A 19149-nucleotide genomic window follows, 5' to 3' on the forward strand; every position below is an offset into this window, starting at 1 on the left:
GTTAAATTTATCAGAGGGGCTTGTATCTATCTATCTATCTATCTATCTATCTATCTATCTATCTATCTATCTATCTATCTATCTATCTATCTATCTATCTATCTATCTATCTATCATCTATCTATCTATCGCTCTCTCTCTTTGGTTGCTTTTTGTTTCTCAGAAAACAACAAGTTTTATTTTGAATTGATTAGATCCGATCTGAATATTGTAGGAGCCCTCTTGGCTTTCTGCAGGGACAGTGCTCTAAGAGAGCTTCCATTTAGAGCAGAGTATTACTGCTTTCACCACAAATGGAGAAGCAAGATGCTCACAGTAGTGCTCATAGTGCCTGCTGCATTAATACAGTTAGGCCACCATGGATTCCAATAAATGTGGTATTTGAGCTAAAAGCCATGTGAAAAAGACACACTCTCTCTCTCTCTCTCTCTCTCACACACACACACACACACACACACACACACACACACACACACACACACACACATTTGTGCATTATATGGGGCATTGTCTCTAATGTAGTGATACACCAGCCAGTTTGCTTTTTGTCCTTTAATGGCCTATTATAAGAAAATAAGCACAGTCCATGCTGATTTATTTGGTTATCATTCCATTTTCGTTACTCTTATCACAAACAAGATTTGACATTAGTACACTATAGCATGAGTTTTCAGTTGTTTTTCCCAAACTGGCAAATGAAGCCAAAGCTCAATAAGTGAAAAAGTATCAAGGATGTTAATGTTGTGACCTTTTATTACTTTTAGTTTATAATTTCCTTTCAAGATCCTAAATTAATCTGAGCGTAGTCGATTTATCAGAAACTAAATGGGGGGGCTAAAGAGTTAAACCCACTGGCACAATGAACCAATGATAAACGATCTCTTTTAAATATTAAAGTTTCAGGATTGGCTGGCTTCCTATGTGATTGTGTGTGTGTGTGTGTGTGTGTGTGTGTGTAGGAGAGACGGCTGTTACTCACAGGGACATCTTTCAGGTTAATTAAAGTGCTTCCTGTGAAAGCACGCCCGTACCAGAAAGGTACTGCGGTGCTCTTTGGCTGTGGTTTTTATCATATTGCGGCATTTTTCGTCCCCTGTGCACCACAAGTGTGAATATCCTCAAATTAAGAATAGAGCCAAACCAGCAGCGTGCTGTAACGTAAAGCTGGAGCGCTAGGCTGCACTCATCACTCACTAAATTCAGTATGGTCTCATCTGAGGCTGTATGGGATAGGATAGGGATGTGTTAATGTGCGCGGGGAGGAGGGGTTGAGCGGGGGAGAAAGACGAAGGGCGGGGAGGGGGGCTCCTACCACCGCAGGGTGCGCGGCTGAATCACCGAGCGCGCCTCCGTCGGATCTCCTCTTCCTACCGTCACACCCACTGCTCGGTGTTGTGGGTTCGCCCCGTTGAGAAGGGGAGGACCGACGTCTCTCGCGGCAGCAGCGAGTGCTGCAGTGCGAGCGCAGCGGGGGACTCGGAAGCGAGGAGAGAGGGGGGAGAAAAAATACAAGCCCACATCAGCTGCCTTATTGCCGAAACTTGGTCTATGGAGAGATCTGCAACAGCGCCGTAGCGACGCAGGCCGACATGGAAGAGTATTTGCGGAGGGTCCAGAGCAGACTCGGGGTGAGTTAAGAGCCTTCAGCGGCGTTAACACCAGGTTGCGGGTATAATGAATGAGACCATGACGGGAAAGCTGCTACTGCTGTGCTACAGGCTGCGTTCCTGTTGCTGGAAAAGCGCACGGCAAACGCCTCTCACGTCCCCTCGGTCTTCCCGCCTCCCCCCCCATGCCCACCCCCCAAAGCACCTGTAGATCGCCAGTATGACAGTACAAAAGGAAAAGAACGGCGTGTTTGGTCCAATACAATAAGCACGTTGTGTTTACAGGAACACCAGTGTGTGAATTTGAATGAGGAGATTTCTAATGAGGGGAAGGCGTGACATCAACAAGTTTAGCCGGAGGCTGTCCTTCCCTGCTATCTGGCTGCTCTGCAGATACTGACTCATAATTTGCATTTGATCCAGAGCTGAATATCTCTTCGCACACTGTCAAAAAAGCCTCATGCAAATACTAAACAGCTTAATTTATACGGATCAAATGAACGTAGAGCATCTGTGAACCATTATGTTGTATTCAGGGGCACATGCAGCCTATGTTGTAGCAGATATGTGGTCTACATGCCTTGAGGTCATAGGGGACCCTAAAACTGCTTTTGGGCATGTGCTTAAGAGACCCTAGTGTCTGTGTGTGTGTGTCTCCATCCCCCTATACACACAAACACACTAAACAAAAAGGGTATTTATTTCTAGTTAATACTGTCTCTGCTGCACTTGGGACATTATATTTTGGCAACGCTTAGCATCATTTGTTTACAATGTCCAGGAACCTGTCAGTGCCAGGGGGTGATCAGAAATATCTGTCTGTGTCAGATGCTCTACTGTACACCATGTACTGAAATATGACTTTAATACTTTTAGTTTTGCTATGTTGCTCCTTATTTTCATTGGAGGGGAAGGAAAACACCCACCACACAGTCAGAGAGGACTTGATTGGCATTCACACATGAGCACATACTAAACCAAAACAGAGCAGTTTTTTAGTCTTAAAGTTAATATTTTTTTTCTCACAATCCTCTCTTAAACATCCTATACGTTGAGAAAACAGCCTCACATCATGGCCCATTTAGTAGCTGCCCTCAAGCATATTTTTCATCAGCAGATAAAGACTGTGTGTGTGTGTGTGTCTTCAGGAATAATGTAACAGGGTAATGTACATAATTGTCTGAGCTTGCTGATGCACGTCAAAGCTGAGATAAATATTTCAGAGAAAAATCTCAATCTTGATATTTCCTGGTCATTACAGTAATTGCATATAGGTGTCTGCGATAGGCCGTAATAAAAAGATATGAACAAAGTGATTTCTAGTTAAGGGAATACCAGAGAAAATATGTTGTTACGGATGCCGATTGTTGTTGTAACCCAACATGCATGGTTGCAGCATTTCTCACCCACCGTACAATACTTAGAATATTTCACTTATCTGTGTAAACGGCTGTCTGTCAGCACAATGCAAACCTGTCTGGGATGAAATTTTAAGGCGTGTTTAAGACCTTTTATCTGGGGAGAAGAAAAGCTCAAAGAGGCAAATCCGCAGATCAGAGCACAGCAAGGTAATTGAGTGATAAGAGGGGGCGACTGATGAGTGTCACGTAGGATCGAGATAAGGTGTAACACATGTCACGATTAACGGCCATTCCTCAGTTCTCTCTCGCACACAAATGCACATACATACAAATTGTGTGTGAGGGCACTTTATCCCTCTCTCTCTCTCGTAGCTCTCTAATGTAAACTTTGATGATTCAGTCTTTTGCTGACCACGCTCTCGTCTCTGTCATTCCCCTCATCCCGCTTTCTCTCCACTCTCTGCATGGCTGTGGTCCAGAACAGCAATACCTCTAATTATGTTGGCTCTTAAAACTTACTGAAGCCATCTTTCCGTCTCACTCAGATTTGCTCTGTGAAGCTCCACGGCTCTAACTCCTTCACTCTTACAACATTTGGCATCGAGCTAAAGCGGCATGCTGAGTGTGCTTCGCGCATCTGTCTTTCTCAATCTGTACACTATCACACATGTACCCACAAAAAAACAGCATCGTAGGACTGCTTTAATTGGCTTTGTTTGCTCCTTCATTCAGAAACAGGTCATTTTGAAACTTTGTATGTTGGAATGTTCTAACATTTGTCATTTTCTCTCTTTAATTATTTAGAATTATTTAGAATATTACATAGATTTTGTTGTTGAGACATCTATCTATCTAATTAAATAAACCGCTAAACCTGTGTGATATCAGAAATATGGATGCGTGATAACACTTTTAAGCATTGGAATGAGGATATATTTGCAAAAAAGCAGATTTTGCTGTGAGCATAGTAGCCTAATGTTCACTAGCGTGTCTGCGTGAATGCATGGTCCATGCATAAATTGACTTTTCTTATTCATTGCAACTCAGGCAGCCTTTTGCAGTGTTTTATTGAGCATATACATTGTTTGGTGGCAAAAATGACACAATTAATCGGTCAGCACCACAGGGGCCTTTCTGTGTGTAGTTTGTGTATTCTTGCTGTGCTTTGAGGGTTCTCTCCGGGTACTCCGGCTTCCTTCCACAGTCTAAAAGCACACTTGTCAGGTTAACAGGTGATTCTAGGTGTGAATTTGAGTGTGAATTTCTCTCTGTGTTGCTCCTGTGATGGAGTGGTGACCTGAACAGAGTGTACCGATGTCTTGCCCAATGACAGCTGGGATAAACTCTGTGACTCTGACTTAGATAAGCCGATAGATGGATGGATGACAGACCACAGCTTCAGTCAAAAATTAGTAACTTTCAAGGTTTTATAGAAACTCCTAATTGAAAGTTAGCATTGAAATCCAATATCTCGTGAACTGGAACTTTTTAATTAGGGTTGTGATCCTATTTTCTCTTTTGTCTAGTGAGCATTTTAATTTGTTACACACAAATATTTCTGTTATTTTCCTTTTTTTTTTTTCCAGCAGAAATTTTATGAATTATGCTGCAAGATGTTCCTCAGATATGTGACCAAGATGTCAGGTTGAGATGATGCGTCGTGTATGGAAATTTAGGGATGTACATCATGTAAACATCACTACGGCGCAGTGGTACGACCTCACACCAAGAAGCAGCTGTTCTCTGTGTGTACTTTTTACATTATTTCTATATTAAGAGGAAATCATCATAGCTGTTCTGCAGTTTGTTCTACAGACGGACGATTCAGGTGGAAGTTGAGACTCCAATAATGATTAACAGATATTTCTAATTTAGCACAATGAAGAACCGGGTGGCCCAATGATTGCAAAACCGCAGGTTTAAACATTTATTATATATTTTTAATTATTTTAGGTTGAATTAGGTTGTTTAAGTGTTCACAACTTTTAGAGAGGGAGCATTTTTTTATTATTCTATTTCAGTTTTTGCTGAGAGCAAATACAATAATGAATTTCGTATTTTTTACATTTAATATTTATTTAAGCAAAAAATAAAATAAAATCATAGCAGCTGTTCATCTAAATGACTTATGTATTTTCACAAAGCTGTCATAAACCTAAAGGAAGGGAGAGGATTGGAATATGGCAGCTCAGAAAGGCGAGGAGGAGAGAAAGAGAGCACTCAGATTGAAAGGTATCAGATGGCCAGTACACATGTGCGCGCACACCACTGTTCTCCTATTGCAGTCGAACAGACATCGGCCTTTTCTCCTGCTAATGCATCACTTCCTTTTCTCTGGCTATCTACTATTGATTTATTTTGCTGCCCTCCCTGCTATGAAGGAACGGGCAGGAGAGCCCGTCCCCCCATCTTTCTCTGCCTCGCACACATTCTGTACTCTTTCTGCTTCTTATTTTATTTCCTCTTTGTGATACTTTCTCCCTCCGTTTTACCTCTTAAATTGCACTCCCTGCTGCCCCTCCCCTCTCTGTCTTTCCTATCACATTTTCTACCTGTTTGGCTTCCATTTTTTCCTTTTCTCCTTTCCTGCACCTCTTCTACACCTCTGACTCACCAACTATATTACAGCTCCTCATTTTGATAAGCCTTTCTTAAACTCCTTGGCCTCCTTCCTCCAGTCTAACCAGACTCCTTCCATTCTTATGATCAGGCAGCCTCAAATCTTTTTTCTGCGCTCCCTCTGAGCGCGTTGCTCTTTCATTACCTCACCCCTCATTTCATTTATCCCTCTGGCCTGAGTGGCGAGGCCATAAGAACAGAAACAAGACACTGGCTCAATTCCTTATGCACTATTACCAGTGCTTTATGTGTCTAACTATGGCATTTAGCTCCCTTAAATTACCGGACTCCATTATGTATTTGATAAGTCAACAGATTTGCTGAGTGTTTGTTAAGCTTGCAAGATGAAAGCAGGATTACCTGATAAAGTAACAAGTTAACGTGCTTTGAGAGTTTGGTTGTGCTGACCATTTTCTAAAGTCAAGTCAATTATTTTATAAGCACATTTAAAAAACACAACAAGGCTTGACTAAAGTGCTGTAAAGTGCAACTAAAATGAATAAAACAGAGCAGAAAAATGCAGCAAAAACCATAAAACAAACAAGAAACGAAGCAAAAGCATTGAGTGTTGGGAGAGGTCTTAATTTAAACTTTAAAGTTTAGCTGTAACTACAGCAAAGGCCCAGACTCCTCTGCGCTTTAGTCTGCTTCTTGGAACACCCAGAAGCATCTGATCAGCTGACCTTAAACATCTATTAGAAGAATGCGTAGTTAAAAGCTCAGAAAGGTAAGAGGGTGCTAATCCATCACAATGTAAGTGTGTTAACTGATTCCAGGACAGCCGTTGACTATCATATAACACAGAGACTGGAAGTCTACTAAAAAACACGCAGCAGTTTTTAACTATAAAGATCAGTATCAGCCTGCGAATATAAAAGCATAAAAATATAAGAGCAGATGTGTGGAATGGCGGTTAAGTTGGGAGGAGGGTACGGTGGCCTCAAGGTTACTGATCTTTGATAGCTGGTAGACTGTCGTGCTCCCAGTGATGTTGTTGTAAAGGTACCTTTCCTTGCTTACTCTGTTCTCATTGTAGCACTGCTAGTCCATTTGAAGTAGGGTGCAGGTGTGTCTTGCATTAGTGGTGATTCAGATTGTCTGCACTGATGTTTAGATAAAATGTTAAAGACTCATATAGAAAGAGCACCCAGTGAGGGCGCTCAGTGGTTGAGGATGATTTTGTTAAATCAAGGGTAAAGGTGAATAGGCTGTATTGTCTCCTGCTAAATCAGCTAAATAAAAGTGTAGTTTTTCAAATTTTAACAAATATACATAAATGTCCAGAGATAAGTTCATGAATCATCTGCTGTATTACGATCTTCTACTAAGTGTCCCAGTCAACAAATGAAGGGGGAAAAATAATTTTCTGCCTTTTTCACCCTGAGATGAATGTTTAATCTCTGTAATGGAGCTGTCATTAGCGTCCACTTAACCTAAATGAGGAGTGTTTGTTCTCATTGTTTGCAGAAATTAATGGAAGTCATCACTTCTCTGATAAACCGTGTTACTCTGAGTTAGAAGTGAAAAAGTTATTCTTGCTAATTTCGACTAATCCTTTGCTCCCATGATGGATTTTGCCAGTAGTGTAGTGCGTATTTACTAGCATTTTCTTTCAAGCATGAGCTAAGCCTTGCAGCACCGTGACTTCATTATTAATGTATACTGTTGGGTTTCAAAATGCTGCAGTCATCTAACATAATCATGCTGGCTCGATGCTGGTACATTATATAGTGTATATCAGCTCCAGATCAAACAGTGCTTCACAGTTCTTTTGTTAGGTTGGGACATAAAGAGACAGAGTATCCCACAATAATGTCCTTCCAATCATACTGAAATGAAAAGATACGGATACATTGACTTGGTTGTTTTGTTCTTTTAGGCATCAGAGGGTCCTGTCCATGCTGTTTTAGGTGGACCTGAGCCAGATGTTGACACTGTAGCAGCAACACTGTGCTTAGCTCTACACCTCAGCCAGGTAACTTAAATATCTACCCGTTTGTGTTCATGTGCTTTGTGTTGCATGTTTATATATTACCCTGAAAAATTCTAGAGTCGCCCCTCATTATTTCTATCTTGTTTCCAAGGAGCCAGACTTCATTGTAACTTCGAAAGTGGTCTTGAGCAGTTTTTCTCCAGGACCTCATAGTGACCTATGAATCCTTCAAGCATAAAAAAGGCACCTATGTATATTGTGTCTACGCATAATGAACAACTCAGCAAACAATTGGTTTTGAATTGAACTTTGTCACTAGCAGCCTGTTGCAAAACACATACTATGTTCCCATTTATTTAACTGAATCTGTGAAACTTGGTTGGCAACAAAATTGTTTTTCAGCTTGACAATGGTCACAAACTCACTGCCAGTGCAGTAAAAACAAACAAACAAACAAAGAACCTGGATAGAAAAACACACTGTGGAATGCAGTCATGGATTGGCCTCCCCAGAACCCAGATCTTCATATTACTGAAGCAGTGTGGGATCATCTTTACAAAAACAGAACAAGACAGAACTTTGAGGACATCCAAAGAAGAGCTTTGAATGTCCTTAAAGAAGCTTGGAGAACTATTCGAGAAATATTGACCTTTGAGCTCATTAGAATTCTACAAACTTTGTTCTTATATACTGTTGTCATGTATGCTTTCACATGTTTCAGTAAATTACCGCATGTACTTCCTGTTTTCCAGGCAAAATATAAAGAAATAAGTGGCGGCTCAAGACTTTTGCACAGTACTGTATATTATATGTATATAATAAACGTATGTATGTATGTGTGTATATATATATGTATATGTATATGTATGTATATGTATGTATATGTATGTGTATATGTATGTATATTAGGGGTGCAACGATACACAAAATTCACGGTTCGGTTCGATACTTTGGTGTCACGGTTCGATATTTTTTCGTTACAAAAAAAATGTTCTTGCCTTTTTAATTTGTCATTTATTAAAATTATAAATATATATTTTAACTCAAAAGTACAGTTTTTAAATTTAATGTTGCTGAAACAACAAAATAATAGAATAAAATAAATCTATCTGATCGAGAAATAACTCATCTTTGGAAAAAAGAGTTTATTACAGAGAAATGACTCGAGTAAAGTTTGTAGCATGCGTGCTTGTTGTTTTTGTCCGCTTCCACTTGTCTTTGCACTACGATGATGTCGGCTTAAATGTGCAGTCATATTCGTTGTGTTCCCACTAGTGCTGTCAGCGTTAATCTCGTTAAAATGACATTAACGCCATAACGCTGCAAATCTCCGTTAACGAGTTACCGCGGATCGCCCCGTGCGTGGGGCTGGACGGCGTCAACACGTTAACAAGCTAACTGCGCTAATGCACTAGTTCCCACCAATTGAGCATTGCGTGGCACATCCGACATACTGTTTTGCTTTTGTCCATGACGCGCTTACCATCAGGGTCATGCTTCACATGAAAACCAAGATAATCATTTTTTTAAATGTAAGACTTAGTTATGCTTGTTTTGCTTTGAAGCTGATTGATCATTGTGGATCAGTGTCCACAATGTATTTAATTATTTTCCGGCTCCTCCATTTGTGTGCAGCATGCAGTAGGACAATGTTTCTACTGACAGCACATTCAAAAACTAACCACATTTAGTATGCCTTCTGCATATCCATCTTTGCATATTGTTGTTTGATTTGTGTTAATGTGTCATGTACAGCGCTAGTGTTTGTGCAAATTTTCTCCTTTGCTTAGTTTACAAAACTCGACCATAGCCCCAAACTTTCCAGACTGCCAATTAAAACTGAGAACTTTGCTATGGCTATTTCTCTCTCTCTCCCATGTCAAGTCATGTTTTCGTGGACATATAAAAAAACAAAAACAAACAAAAAAACGCTCTCAGCTTGTATAAACTGAAACACTACCTTGGTAAAAATGTAACTGATGAGTGGCAGCAGGGCATAAAATATCCATTCTTCACTTCGACATCAAACAAAATATTGCCTTGCTGTAGAATCAAATGCAGTAATTTCCACTATATGCATTCCGCTAACTCGGTAAAAATATGATATCAGACGCTTCCTGACATGCTGCATTCAGATTCTACATTTTTATCCAAACGTGCTGTACTTTCAACTTCTTTTTGGCTTCATGTGCTTTCTGTGTGTCTTTGGGTTTCTGAAGAGAGAATCGTCAGGTGGAGTGTGTGTGCCGGTGCTGTGTGGCTGCAGATATGACACCGTGTTGCCCGAGGAGACGGCGAGGTATCTGAAGAGGGTGAAGCTTTGTGAGAGCTTGCTGCTTTGGAGAGACGATGTAGACTTCATGAGACTACATCGTGCCGAAAGGCTCTCGCTCACACTGCTGAGAAATGGACTGCTAGACAGGTGAATGCAATTCAGATTCAGACCAGCAGAACCAGGTCAGTCTGCAGATCAGTTCAGCTCAAATTTAGGATACTTATGCACATGTGCACGCAAAACCACAAATATACACAGGTGCAATGGGCTTTGGCAACGAAGACCATATGTTGATGTCTAGATTATTTTGGGAGATCGTTTAGGTGTGTGTGTGTGTGTGTGTGTGTGTGTGTGTGTGTGTGTGTGTGTGTGTGTGTGTGTGTGTGTGTGTGTGTGTTCATCCCACATGACACAAAAAAGAGTGTTGTATTTATGCAAATGCCTCATGATCATTGCTCCTTCCCCGGCAGCCATCCATATCCCCTTCACCCCCGTCCTCTCCCTCTTCTAGCTCTGAGTGCCACGCTCTGGAGTCCAGCATCCAGCGAGTGGTCCATCATGACGGGCAGCAGGACGCAGGGGATGATGGGGCATTGTCCGCGGTGACGACAGTCACCAAAGAGATTCTTCAAGAGGCAGCAGAGCACATCAGAGCAACGCTGGGGGAGATTCTTGGAGGTGAGAGAAGCAGAGGCGCCCTCCCCCCAGGGGGAGTAATGGGGCGATGAAGGAGGACACACACAAATCCCCTGACATGACTCGCTTAACACTCACCAGGAGAGATCGAGAACGAGAAAGATGAAGGGTGGTGAATGTGAGTAAGTAAGAGCTCGGAGAGACACACAGAGTCCCGTAATGTGACTTTTTTTTTTTCTTTTTAATTTAGCTTAGTCTGTTTTCCTCTTTTGTCAGGTAGTTGTATTTTCCTCCTAAAGTAACAAAAGTTATCACAACAAATCAACATGAAATGAGAAAAAGTAGATGAGCAGAGAACAAAAATGTATGTAAACTACGCGCTTGAACTCTATTAGAGACAAAACTTTCTAGTTTCTGTGTAGGCTAGAGTAAAATATTCTTTGCATGTAATGATATTTTATGCCGTCGATAACAAAATAACTCCATAACTCCCCATAAAACTTTAATAGAGATGCCTTCCGTGCGCATGTTGTTAAGCCAGTAAAACAGCCTGCCAAACAGGTACTCCAGACGTCGATGCTAGGCACCTGTGTGAAGGTTAGGTTGCAGAAACATCTGATCCCTTTTCAATAATGCTCCCCATCAACTTTCACTGAGATTTACAGAGAGACAGTCAGAGGAAAAGTGAATTAAGGTGGAGAATGGAGAGAAACGGCAGAGAGGGAGGAGTGAAGTGCAGAGACAGGAAAGAAAGATGAAGAGAACAGGAGAATCATGTGCTGTGAGTAGTCCACTGCTCATATTTCTCTGGGAGAGTTCTTTGTACTCCGAATTTTAAAGTTCATTGATTCCTCCAGTAACTCAGCTCTTTCCCTAAATCACATAAGGTCTTTGAGAAGACAGTTATCATGGAGGTAGGGCCTGGGTATACATCCCAAACAGACAGTTCACTCTTTAAGGCTGTTTTACATAACTGGTTGACTGATAAATCATACTCATTCACTGATATCCTACAATATGATTTAGAGAGATCACACAGTGGTGCAAGCGGCTTCCAAAAAGCCAGACTTACATTTTTCATAAGCTTAAAAGAAAATTATTGCTTGCACTGATTTTTTTTCCCTTACAAAATGTCTTTAAGTGTCCACTTGATGAAAAGGATAAAATTATAGCACAAACACCTAATATTATTTATACACTAACAAAATCACGTCCTAAATATTATTCTTACTGTCACATTTCATTAGAAGTTAATCATTCTCTGTGTGCTGTTGTCTTTGTGATCTACAAACAGTATAAAGTCTAAACCTGCCCAAGCAAGTGCACAACCTTGTAACTATCATACTGAAATGTAGGAAAACAGAAGTGTAAATTGTCAGTAATTATTTACTTTTATCGATTTATTTTTTCACTCTTAATCCGTGGGGCAACCTACCATTAAGCGGATTGTATTTAAAGTAACCTTTCATAGCTAAAAAAACAAATCAGTGCGAGTGGATCTTTTTGTTTTAAGTTGAGACTGTGATGTAGTTTTGCCCTAAATGAGAAGGGCAGGCTTGTAGAGTTAAGGCAGAAATTCAAAATGATCACATTGTGCATAACATTGAACTGTTTACATGAACTTGTGAAAGAGAGCCAGAGTTAGCATGATGATTGCACTCTGCTCTTGTTTTGTGTGTCTGCAGAGGCCCTGCGACTGCAGACGGAAGCCTTTTGGATGAAACACGGCCGTCATTCAGCACAGCTGGAGGAGCTCGTGAAATCCCTGGAGCAATGGGGGGAAGTCGCTGTTGGTGAGGATGATGAAGTGAAGTTACAAGGTGTGCGTTTGATCACAAAGTGAATCTAAACAGAGAGACTGGCTGGAGGAGAGAGTCTGATATAGCTTTGTTCTTATATGCTCATCAAAGCATCACAGCGGCAGGTGCATCGTATTTCATAGCACTTTATGGTAGGAAGTATAACCAATGCAAGAAACAATGATTCCATTACTTTGAGTTTAACTGTGAGCTAGTTTCAGACCAGTGGGTTATCATATTGGGTTGCATTCAGCATCTCATCTTGGAAGTGTATCAGTGATGTATAAATTGATCGTCAGTACAAAGATCAATCCAGTCAAATGTGCAAACCAGTGTCTGTACCACTTAAATACTAGATTCATAGATAGCATGTCATTTCTTGATGGAAAAAAAGTTTTTCTTAATCTCTGACAGAGAGACTTCATTATCTGAAAATACATCAATTTAAGTATAAGAGTCAGAGCTGACCTTGTGGTGGGAAAATGTTGCTTTTTTGGGGCCACGGGAACAAACTGGTCATGAGGCTGAGTGCCAGTGCCGTGTCATGTCCAGCTTAATGCACCCATTAGCATAAGGGTGTGTGATTAATTTTCCTAAGGGGCCACATGAGAAACCGAGACCGTTGTGGAGTAACAGTTCAGCAATAAGCCGAACCCAGTTCTGCTTAATATTTATTTTATCTCTTTAAAAGCTTATTGGTGCAGCTCTCCACAACAGTCCAAGTTTCTCACGTGGCCCCTTGGGAAAATTAATTGCCCACCGCTGCACTGTTTACCCAGTCAGTGCTGTTTGGCCATATATTCATATAAGAGTTTTCAATGTCATGTACAGTGCCTTACAAATTTATGAGACCATGTGTATATCTATATCTATATCTACATATATATATATATATATATATGACTTCTCTGAGAAGCCAGAAAATCAATTAATCATTACATTCAACCATTACAACATTTTTTTCTATTCAGGAATGCAATAAATATAATTTTTGAAGTAAATATAATCCTCTCAATCAAAAAAAGAATAATATTCTTTGTCATTGCCTTTTTTCTGCTCTTTTGGAAAACAGATTTGAAAGTTCAACAATATTAATTATAGTTTAGCATTAAAACTATTTATTTAAAAGCTCTTTCAGTTAAAGACTTTGCACATACTGGTGATGCGTACTGTAACATAAAAAATGACTTGGGTAATTATAAATACTGGTAACTTACACCAGCAAACTTACAATAACTTTGTTAAGCACTGCATTTTGTGTTTTTGTTTTTTTTTTTACAAAAAGGTAACTTAGTTTTGTTAATAAACTCAGTCTTTAGGTTTGTAACAATTAGACTGTTAAACTTACCTACTTTGTAGGTTAGTGTCACTGCTTTTTTTCTTGCTACTGATTTTTATTTTAAGATGAATCAGTCTCCCTTCACAACCATGAAGTGTGTTATTAACAAGCCCTGCTTCTCCTACCATCGCATAGCAGAAATACTGTCCATGTGTAGTTTGTATTAGAGGACTGATGAAGGGCTACCCTGATCACTCTGTCAAATAAATCTGTAGTCAGGTTGGAATCATGTGTCAGGATCAACTCTAATAGCAGTAAAACCAGTATAAATAATCTCTCCCAAGCAGGAGCAGTAAAGCTAACAGAACAGTGAGGGAGCTGTCAGTCGAGCACAGTCTGTGCACGTTGCAGTATTAACATAAGGTCTAATTAGATAACAGGGCTGTGTTGTTCATGACAGCATTGTTACGTGTTTACATGAATGCAAAAATCCCATTTGTTGCAGCATCGTAACATCGTTTTACTTACCTTTTACATCTGGAGAGCGAATTCATGCTTTATATTTTTTTTTCTGTTATTTGTTGTGAAACCGTTTTGGATCCTTATATGTGTGTCTTTCATATAACTGTTAGTCTGTTTGTATATGTGCTGACTGGATGTAGAATTGATGCAGCAGCTGACTCTGGAGGTAAAGGAGTTTTCGGATGGAGAGATGACCGTAGCACTCACTTCGATGACTACAGATAAGGAGGTAAATTCTTATTAAATAAAGTATCAGTCTTATGCCAAAAATCACATCACAGGATCTACGAAGAGTACTTTGTAAAAATTTTGAGCCACCACTCATTTCTTTATATTTTGCTTCCAAGTAGGCAGACTTTCTTGTAAAGCTTCGTAGTGGTCTTTAGCAGTAGCTCTCCAGGCTTTCTGAAGGTCTTTTAAAGTTTCTCTTTGCACATTAACTGCTTTTTCACTCATAAGAGAAATATCTTTTGGTTTTTTGATGCTGACATATGAATTTTGATAGCAGTTTTGGATCAGACCCTGCAGCTGATCCATCTACTGATCACTGAAGCCTCATCAGAAATGGTCTCAGTGGAAGGATGGCTGTCAAAAAGTCATTCTTAAGGGAGGGAAATGTGGAAAAAAAGACTGTGGTATGCCAACCTACACAAGAACTGGACTGAAAATCGGTACCAACAGGGTCTACGTAGTGATGAATCCAAATTTGACATTTTTGGTTCAAATATGTACAAGAGGAGGTCATGTGAGAGGTAAAACAGTGAGTTTCTTCAGCCATTTGTAAAACACGATGGAAGTAACGTCCAGAAGCCTGCAGGACTACTCCTGAAAGAGTTCAAGCTGTGTTGAAGAATAAAAGTAGCTGTGCCAAATACTGATTTTCAAGTTTGCCATAATTGTACAAACTCTCTTTTTGCCCTATATGCTGTATTTCCATGCATGGAAACGCGTGAATGCATGCCTACTTCCTGTTTTCCTATCAAAATATAAAGCAATGAGTGGTGGCTCAAGACTTATGCACAGTGTTCTGATATACTCCTATGAACTGTACACAACAAAAATCAAAGACAATGGTTATGTGTATTTTATTTATTGTACACAGTAATACATAAAGTGTGCTGATAATGGAATATTGGATTAATATCCTTATTATTTTTTACTCACTAACCCCATTAGTCTTCTTTTTAGTATTTCGTGGGTTGTAATGTTTTCAGAGAAGCTCATGAAAACTTCTGTCGTCTTTTAAGTGACAAAAGAGAATGAGATAATATTTCATTTGTTAAAAAGTTACTTTTGATGGATACATCGCACCTTCGCTGTGTCAAATTTGGGAGGTGCTGTAGTGTAGAAGAGGAGCCCCTCTGCTGTTGTGATGTTCTGCATTTGGATGAGATGTAGATGGAAGCTCGAGAGCCTCGCACACAATCATGTATCACCTTCCTCCCCACTGATTCCAAAAATGTGACACACACACACACACACACACACACACACACACACACACACACACACACACACACACTGAAACATACACACATTTGTGTAATGCTGGTGATGACTTCTCTGTCTATCTCTGTCACTCTTTTTCTTCCTCTTCACATTTGCAAACAACACACACACACACACACACACACACACACACACACACACACACACACACACAAACAGGGTGCTTTAAGCCTTTAAGTTTACCCCTTGCTTTTCTCCCTGCTAATGTGTTCACCCCCCCACACAAAAGCACCCCCCCACCACCCAAAAAAAAATAATTCATTATTTCTTTTATATCTCCTTCTCACTTCCAAAGCCCATTTTTCTCAGCGGCTGCCTAGCGTGCAGTATTAGGCTATGTGTAAAATAAATGATGTCTGTAGCCGTAGGGGTATGGCTCTGCCTCCCCCAGAAAACTACCTAACGTCCAAGGAACATTAAACACCCAGATCCTCGTTTAGCGAATAAATAACCATTCATTTGAATGGCTTTGTCTGTGTTTGCGCACCGGACTTTCTGTGCATATTTTACCAGCGCTGTGCCTGCATGCTGTGTGTCAGGAGGGAGAGAGAAAGAGAGAGAGAGAAAGAGAGAGAGGGCCCATTAAAGACTTAATATAGAATAAATGGCCAGGGGCCTGTGTGTCGCCAGCGGACCCCAACTCCACAGCGTCATGGTGGGTTACTAATGACCTGAGATCGGGCTCCAAAATGAACTCCTTATATGCATGTCATTTGCAGTGTGTATATATTTATATATTATTTTTTAATTGTGTTTGAAAAGAGAGTAAAACGGTATGAGAGTCATTTATTGAGGGGGCTTAGGGAAGTTCTGCCTTAAATGATTCTTTCCAGAAAACTAAATAAATTAGATTCAATTAGTCTTTAATGGTTTATGTGCTATGTGTTTGTCAAAGTGTTCTCTGTGTATGTGTGTGTGTGTGTGTGTGTGTGTGTGTGTGCGTGTTGGATAGTTAAAGAGGGCAGAGTTAGATTTTTGTTTTAAAAAAAAAGATGGCTGTGATTGCCTAGTTAGCAGAAGAAAAAGCTTGTGGTGTGTGGTGTAACGATACGGACACATTGTATATACTGACTAATGTATTTTTGTATACTGTACAAACATACATTAGTCAGTCTGGGTGCTCCTCTATTACAGGAAGAGAAAAGTACAAACGAAATGAGCTTCCTCCCTTCAGAGTCACTACAGTTGAAACTGCAAAGGCAAATATTTCTGTCGGTTTCTCAAACACTGTTATTGTGTTTGGCTACAGAAGAATAAAATACTGCTGCTTCTCCTGCACAAGAGCAACAATTATCAGAATTTTTCAGTGCTTCACCTTACAGAAGCAACTTTACATTTAAATGCCGCAGCGCGACCTTATTTAAATATTTTTGACATTAGAGTTAGTTTTCTGTATGACAGCAAGTTTCTTTGTGGTGTGTTTGTTGTTGTTCTCGTTTGAGTACTATAAAGCACCAAGCATGGTGCTGCTCTGGTAATCAGGAGGAGCAATGTAAATCTTTGAAAACCCCCTCTGTTATAGCTGTGTACTGTCGCTAGTGGTCAGCACCAAAACAAAAATTAAAATTAAACTAGCTCAGCCCGTGCTGCGGAGAACATGGACGACACAATAGGAAAAAAAAATTATACTAAAGTTAAATTTAGTTCACTTATATTTAAATAGTGCCATATCACAGCAACAGTTGCCTCATGGCACTTTATATTGTAAGATAACGACCCAACAATAATACAGGGAAAACCGAGAAAACGCCAAGAATCAGATGACCCCCTATGAGCAAGAGCTTTGGTGACAGTGGGAAGGAAAAACTCCCTTTTAACAGGAAGAAATCTCTGGCAGTAAATCGCCAACCAACCAGAAGTGCGAATCAAGTGCTGAAAACAGCTAAAACTTTCCACTGCCATTGTTTTGTTTATTTTTTTTCTTTACAACATGATGTTTTTGTGCTTCTTCCTCCTCGTTGTGAACTCGCTTTACTTTTCAAGCCCACTTTTCAGTCAGTCAGCTTTCTACCTCCGTTGTAAACTAGAGTCTGACCAATACAGGATTTTTAAAAGTAATGCCAACACTTAGTGATTTGAAAGTCTGATATAAGGGACGATATTTTTTTTTTAGACACACAAAACATAAATAGACCTAACATTTGTTGTGTGTAGTCATTTGTGAGTTTTCTACTATTCTAATATGACAATTTAATACAGTTGCAACAGGAAGGGCACCACGTATAAAACTCTGCTGATACTTGTATATCAGCAAATACCAAATATCTGGCTCCAAAATGAACACCGTCAAGTTATGCTCTGTAGGCTTTTTAGAGGGCTACATGCTATGGAGCCTCTACATTAGTTAAATTCCCACAGTCTCTCTTGCTATACAGCCAAAGACCTACACAACTGAACACCAATAAATCCCACATAACACAATAGTTGTGAGTGGGGTGTACAGTCAGTAGCAAAGGTCTTAGCAAAACCCTTACTAACTTTTAATAGGAACCATTAACCCTAATAAAAAGAGCATATTGTGTCCATTACTCCCTCTGGTGTTGTTTGAGGACCTATTAAAAAAAAATCTGATCTGATCCAGATGCACCACATCAGTCACTTCTGTCACTCACTTCTTTCACAACATAGCGAGATGTTCCAGCTGTTCAGTAGCTTGCTTTATTAGACAGCTAGTTAGCTGATGAGCATTAACATTTGAGTCAGTTCACAACATAAAGTGACTCTGAGCTCAGACTACCAAAATCGTTGTTAGGATTACGAAGGAGTCTTTGGAAAATCTTCTCCCCTGTATGAGGTCCATAGCCCCCAAATTTTTGAGAACCCCTGCTGTACAGATTCCTTATGAGATGCTGTGTTCGCATCCATTACAGCTTCCATGCTCTGTGGTAGCTGCATTGTATCAACTAGTAGAAGAAGCACCACAGCAGTGCAGCACCATAGGGGTCAAGGGCGTTGCTCAAGGGCACGTCGCTGTTGTGCATCATCACCTTGATCATTTGAAAAGTTTTGTGTAACACTTACATTGACCTCAAATTGATGAACACAAAAAACCCCCACTAAAGCCACATTATTCGCATATTCATGCCAGCACGTGTGTGTTTGAGCTTTTCACAGCTCAGAAATTAGCGCTGGCAGATGAAGCTTCGGTCAGATGAAGAGTTGTCATGCTGTGGAGTTGATGAACTGTGGGAAGGACAGGAGCCCACAGCCACACACAGACGTACACTCGCTCAGAGAATATGCGAATAATGTGATTTTTTTTTTTTCATATGTTAATATGGATATCTAAGAATTACAATGTGTTTTAGAGTTCCTCATCTTTTTTTTCTCTTTTTCTTTCTTTTTTTTTTAAGCTGTTTCCGCTTCTCGGAGGATCAGGAAAAGTTTGCACGTTAGTTCAGTAATTTAATGTTACACCAAGATACAATAACTATTTTGATGGTATTTGTTTTCTCTGTGCGGCAAACAAAATCATTCATCTTATGCTCTGTGTGCGTGTGACCACTCCAACTGCACGTGTGTGTGTGTTTGTTGTTGTGTTGATGTCTATATCTCTATCTATTTGGGTTTTTTTTGTCGTTTTTCCAGGCTGCAGTGGCAGAAGGTTCA

At 40.1% G+C, this 19149-nt stretch overlaps 1 protein-coding gene across 1 annotated transcript in view; it reads left to right on the forward strand.

The window, feature by feature from the left end:
- The first annotated feature begins 1261 nt into the window (after nucleotides 1-1261).
- Nucleotides 1262-19149, forward strand: part of LOC116311871 — a 43961-nt gene continuing 26073 nt past the window's right edge. Inside the window, exons 1-6 of the mRNA XM_031729086.2 lie at nucleotides 1262-1628; nucleotides 7467-7562; nucleotides 9740-9942; nucleotides 10307-10473; nucleotides 12117-12251; nucleotides 14172-14260. Of these exons, the coding sequence (XP_031584946.2) occupies nucleotides 1590-1628; nucleotides 7467-7562; nucleotides 9740-9942; nucleotides 10307-10473; nucleotides 12117-12251; nucleotides 14172-14260 (729 nt within the window). The 5' untranslated portion in view covers nucleotides 1262-1589. The remainder of the gene's footprint in view (nucleotides 1629-7466; nucleotides 7563-9739; nucleotides 9943-10306; nucleotides 10474-12116; nucleotides 12252-14171; nucleotides 14261-19149) is intronic.

Source organism: Oreochromis aureus, linkage group 12 (assembly GCF_013358895.1).
Source record: "Oreochromis aureus strain Israel breed Guangdong linkage group 12, ZZ_aureus, whole genome shotgun sequence".
Taxonomy (NCBI): domain Eukaryota; kingdom Metazoa; phylum Chordata; class Actinopteri; order Cichliformes; family Cichlidae; genus Oreochromis; species Oreochromis aureus.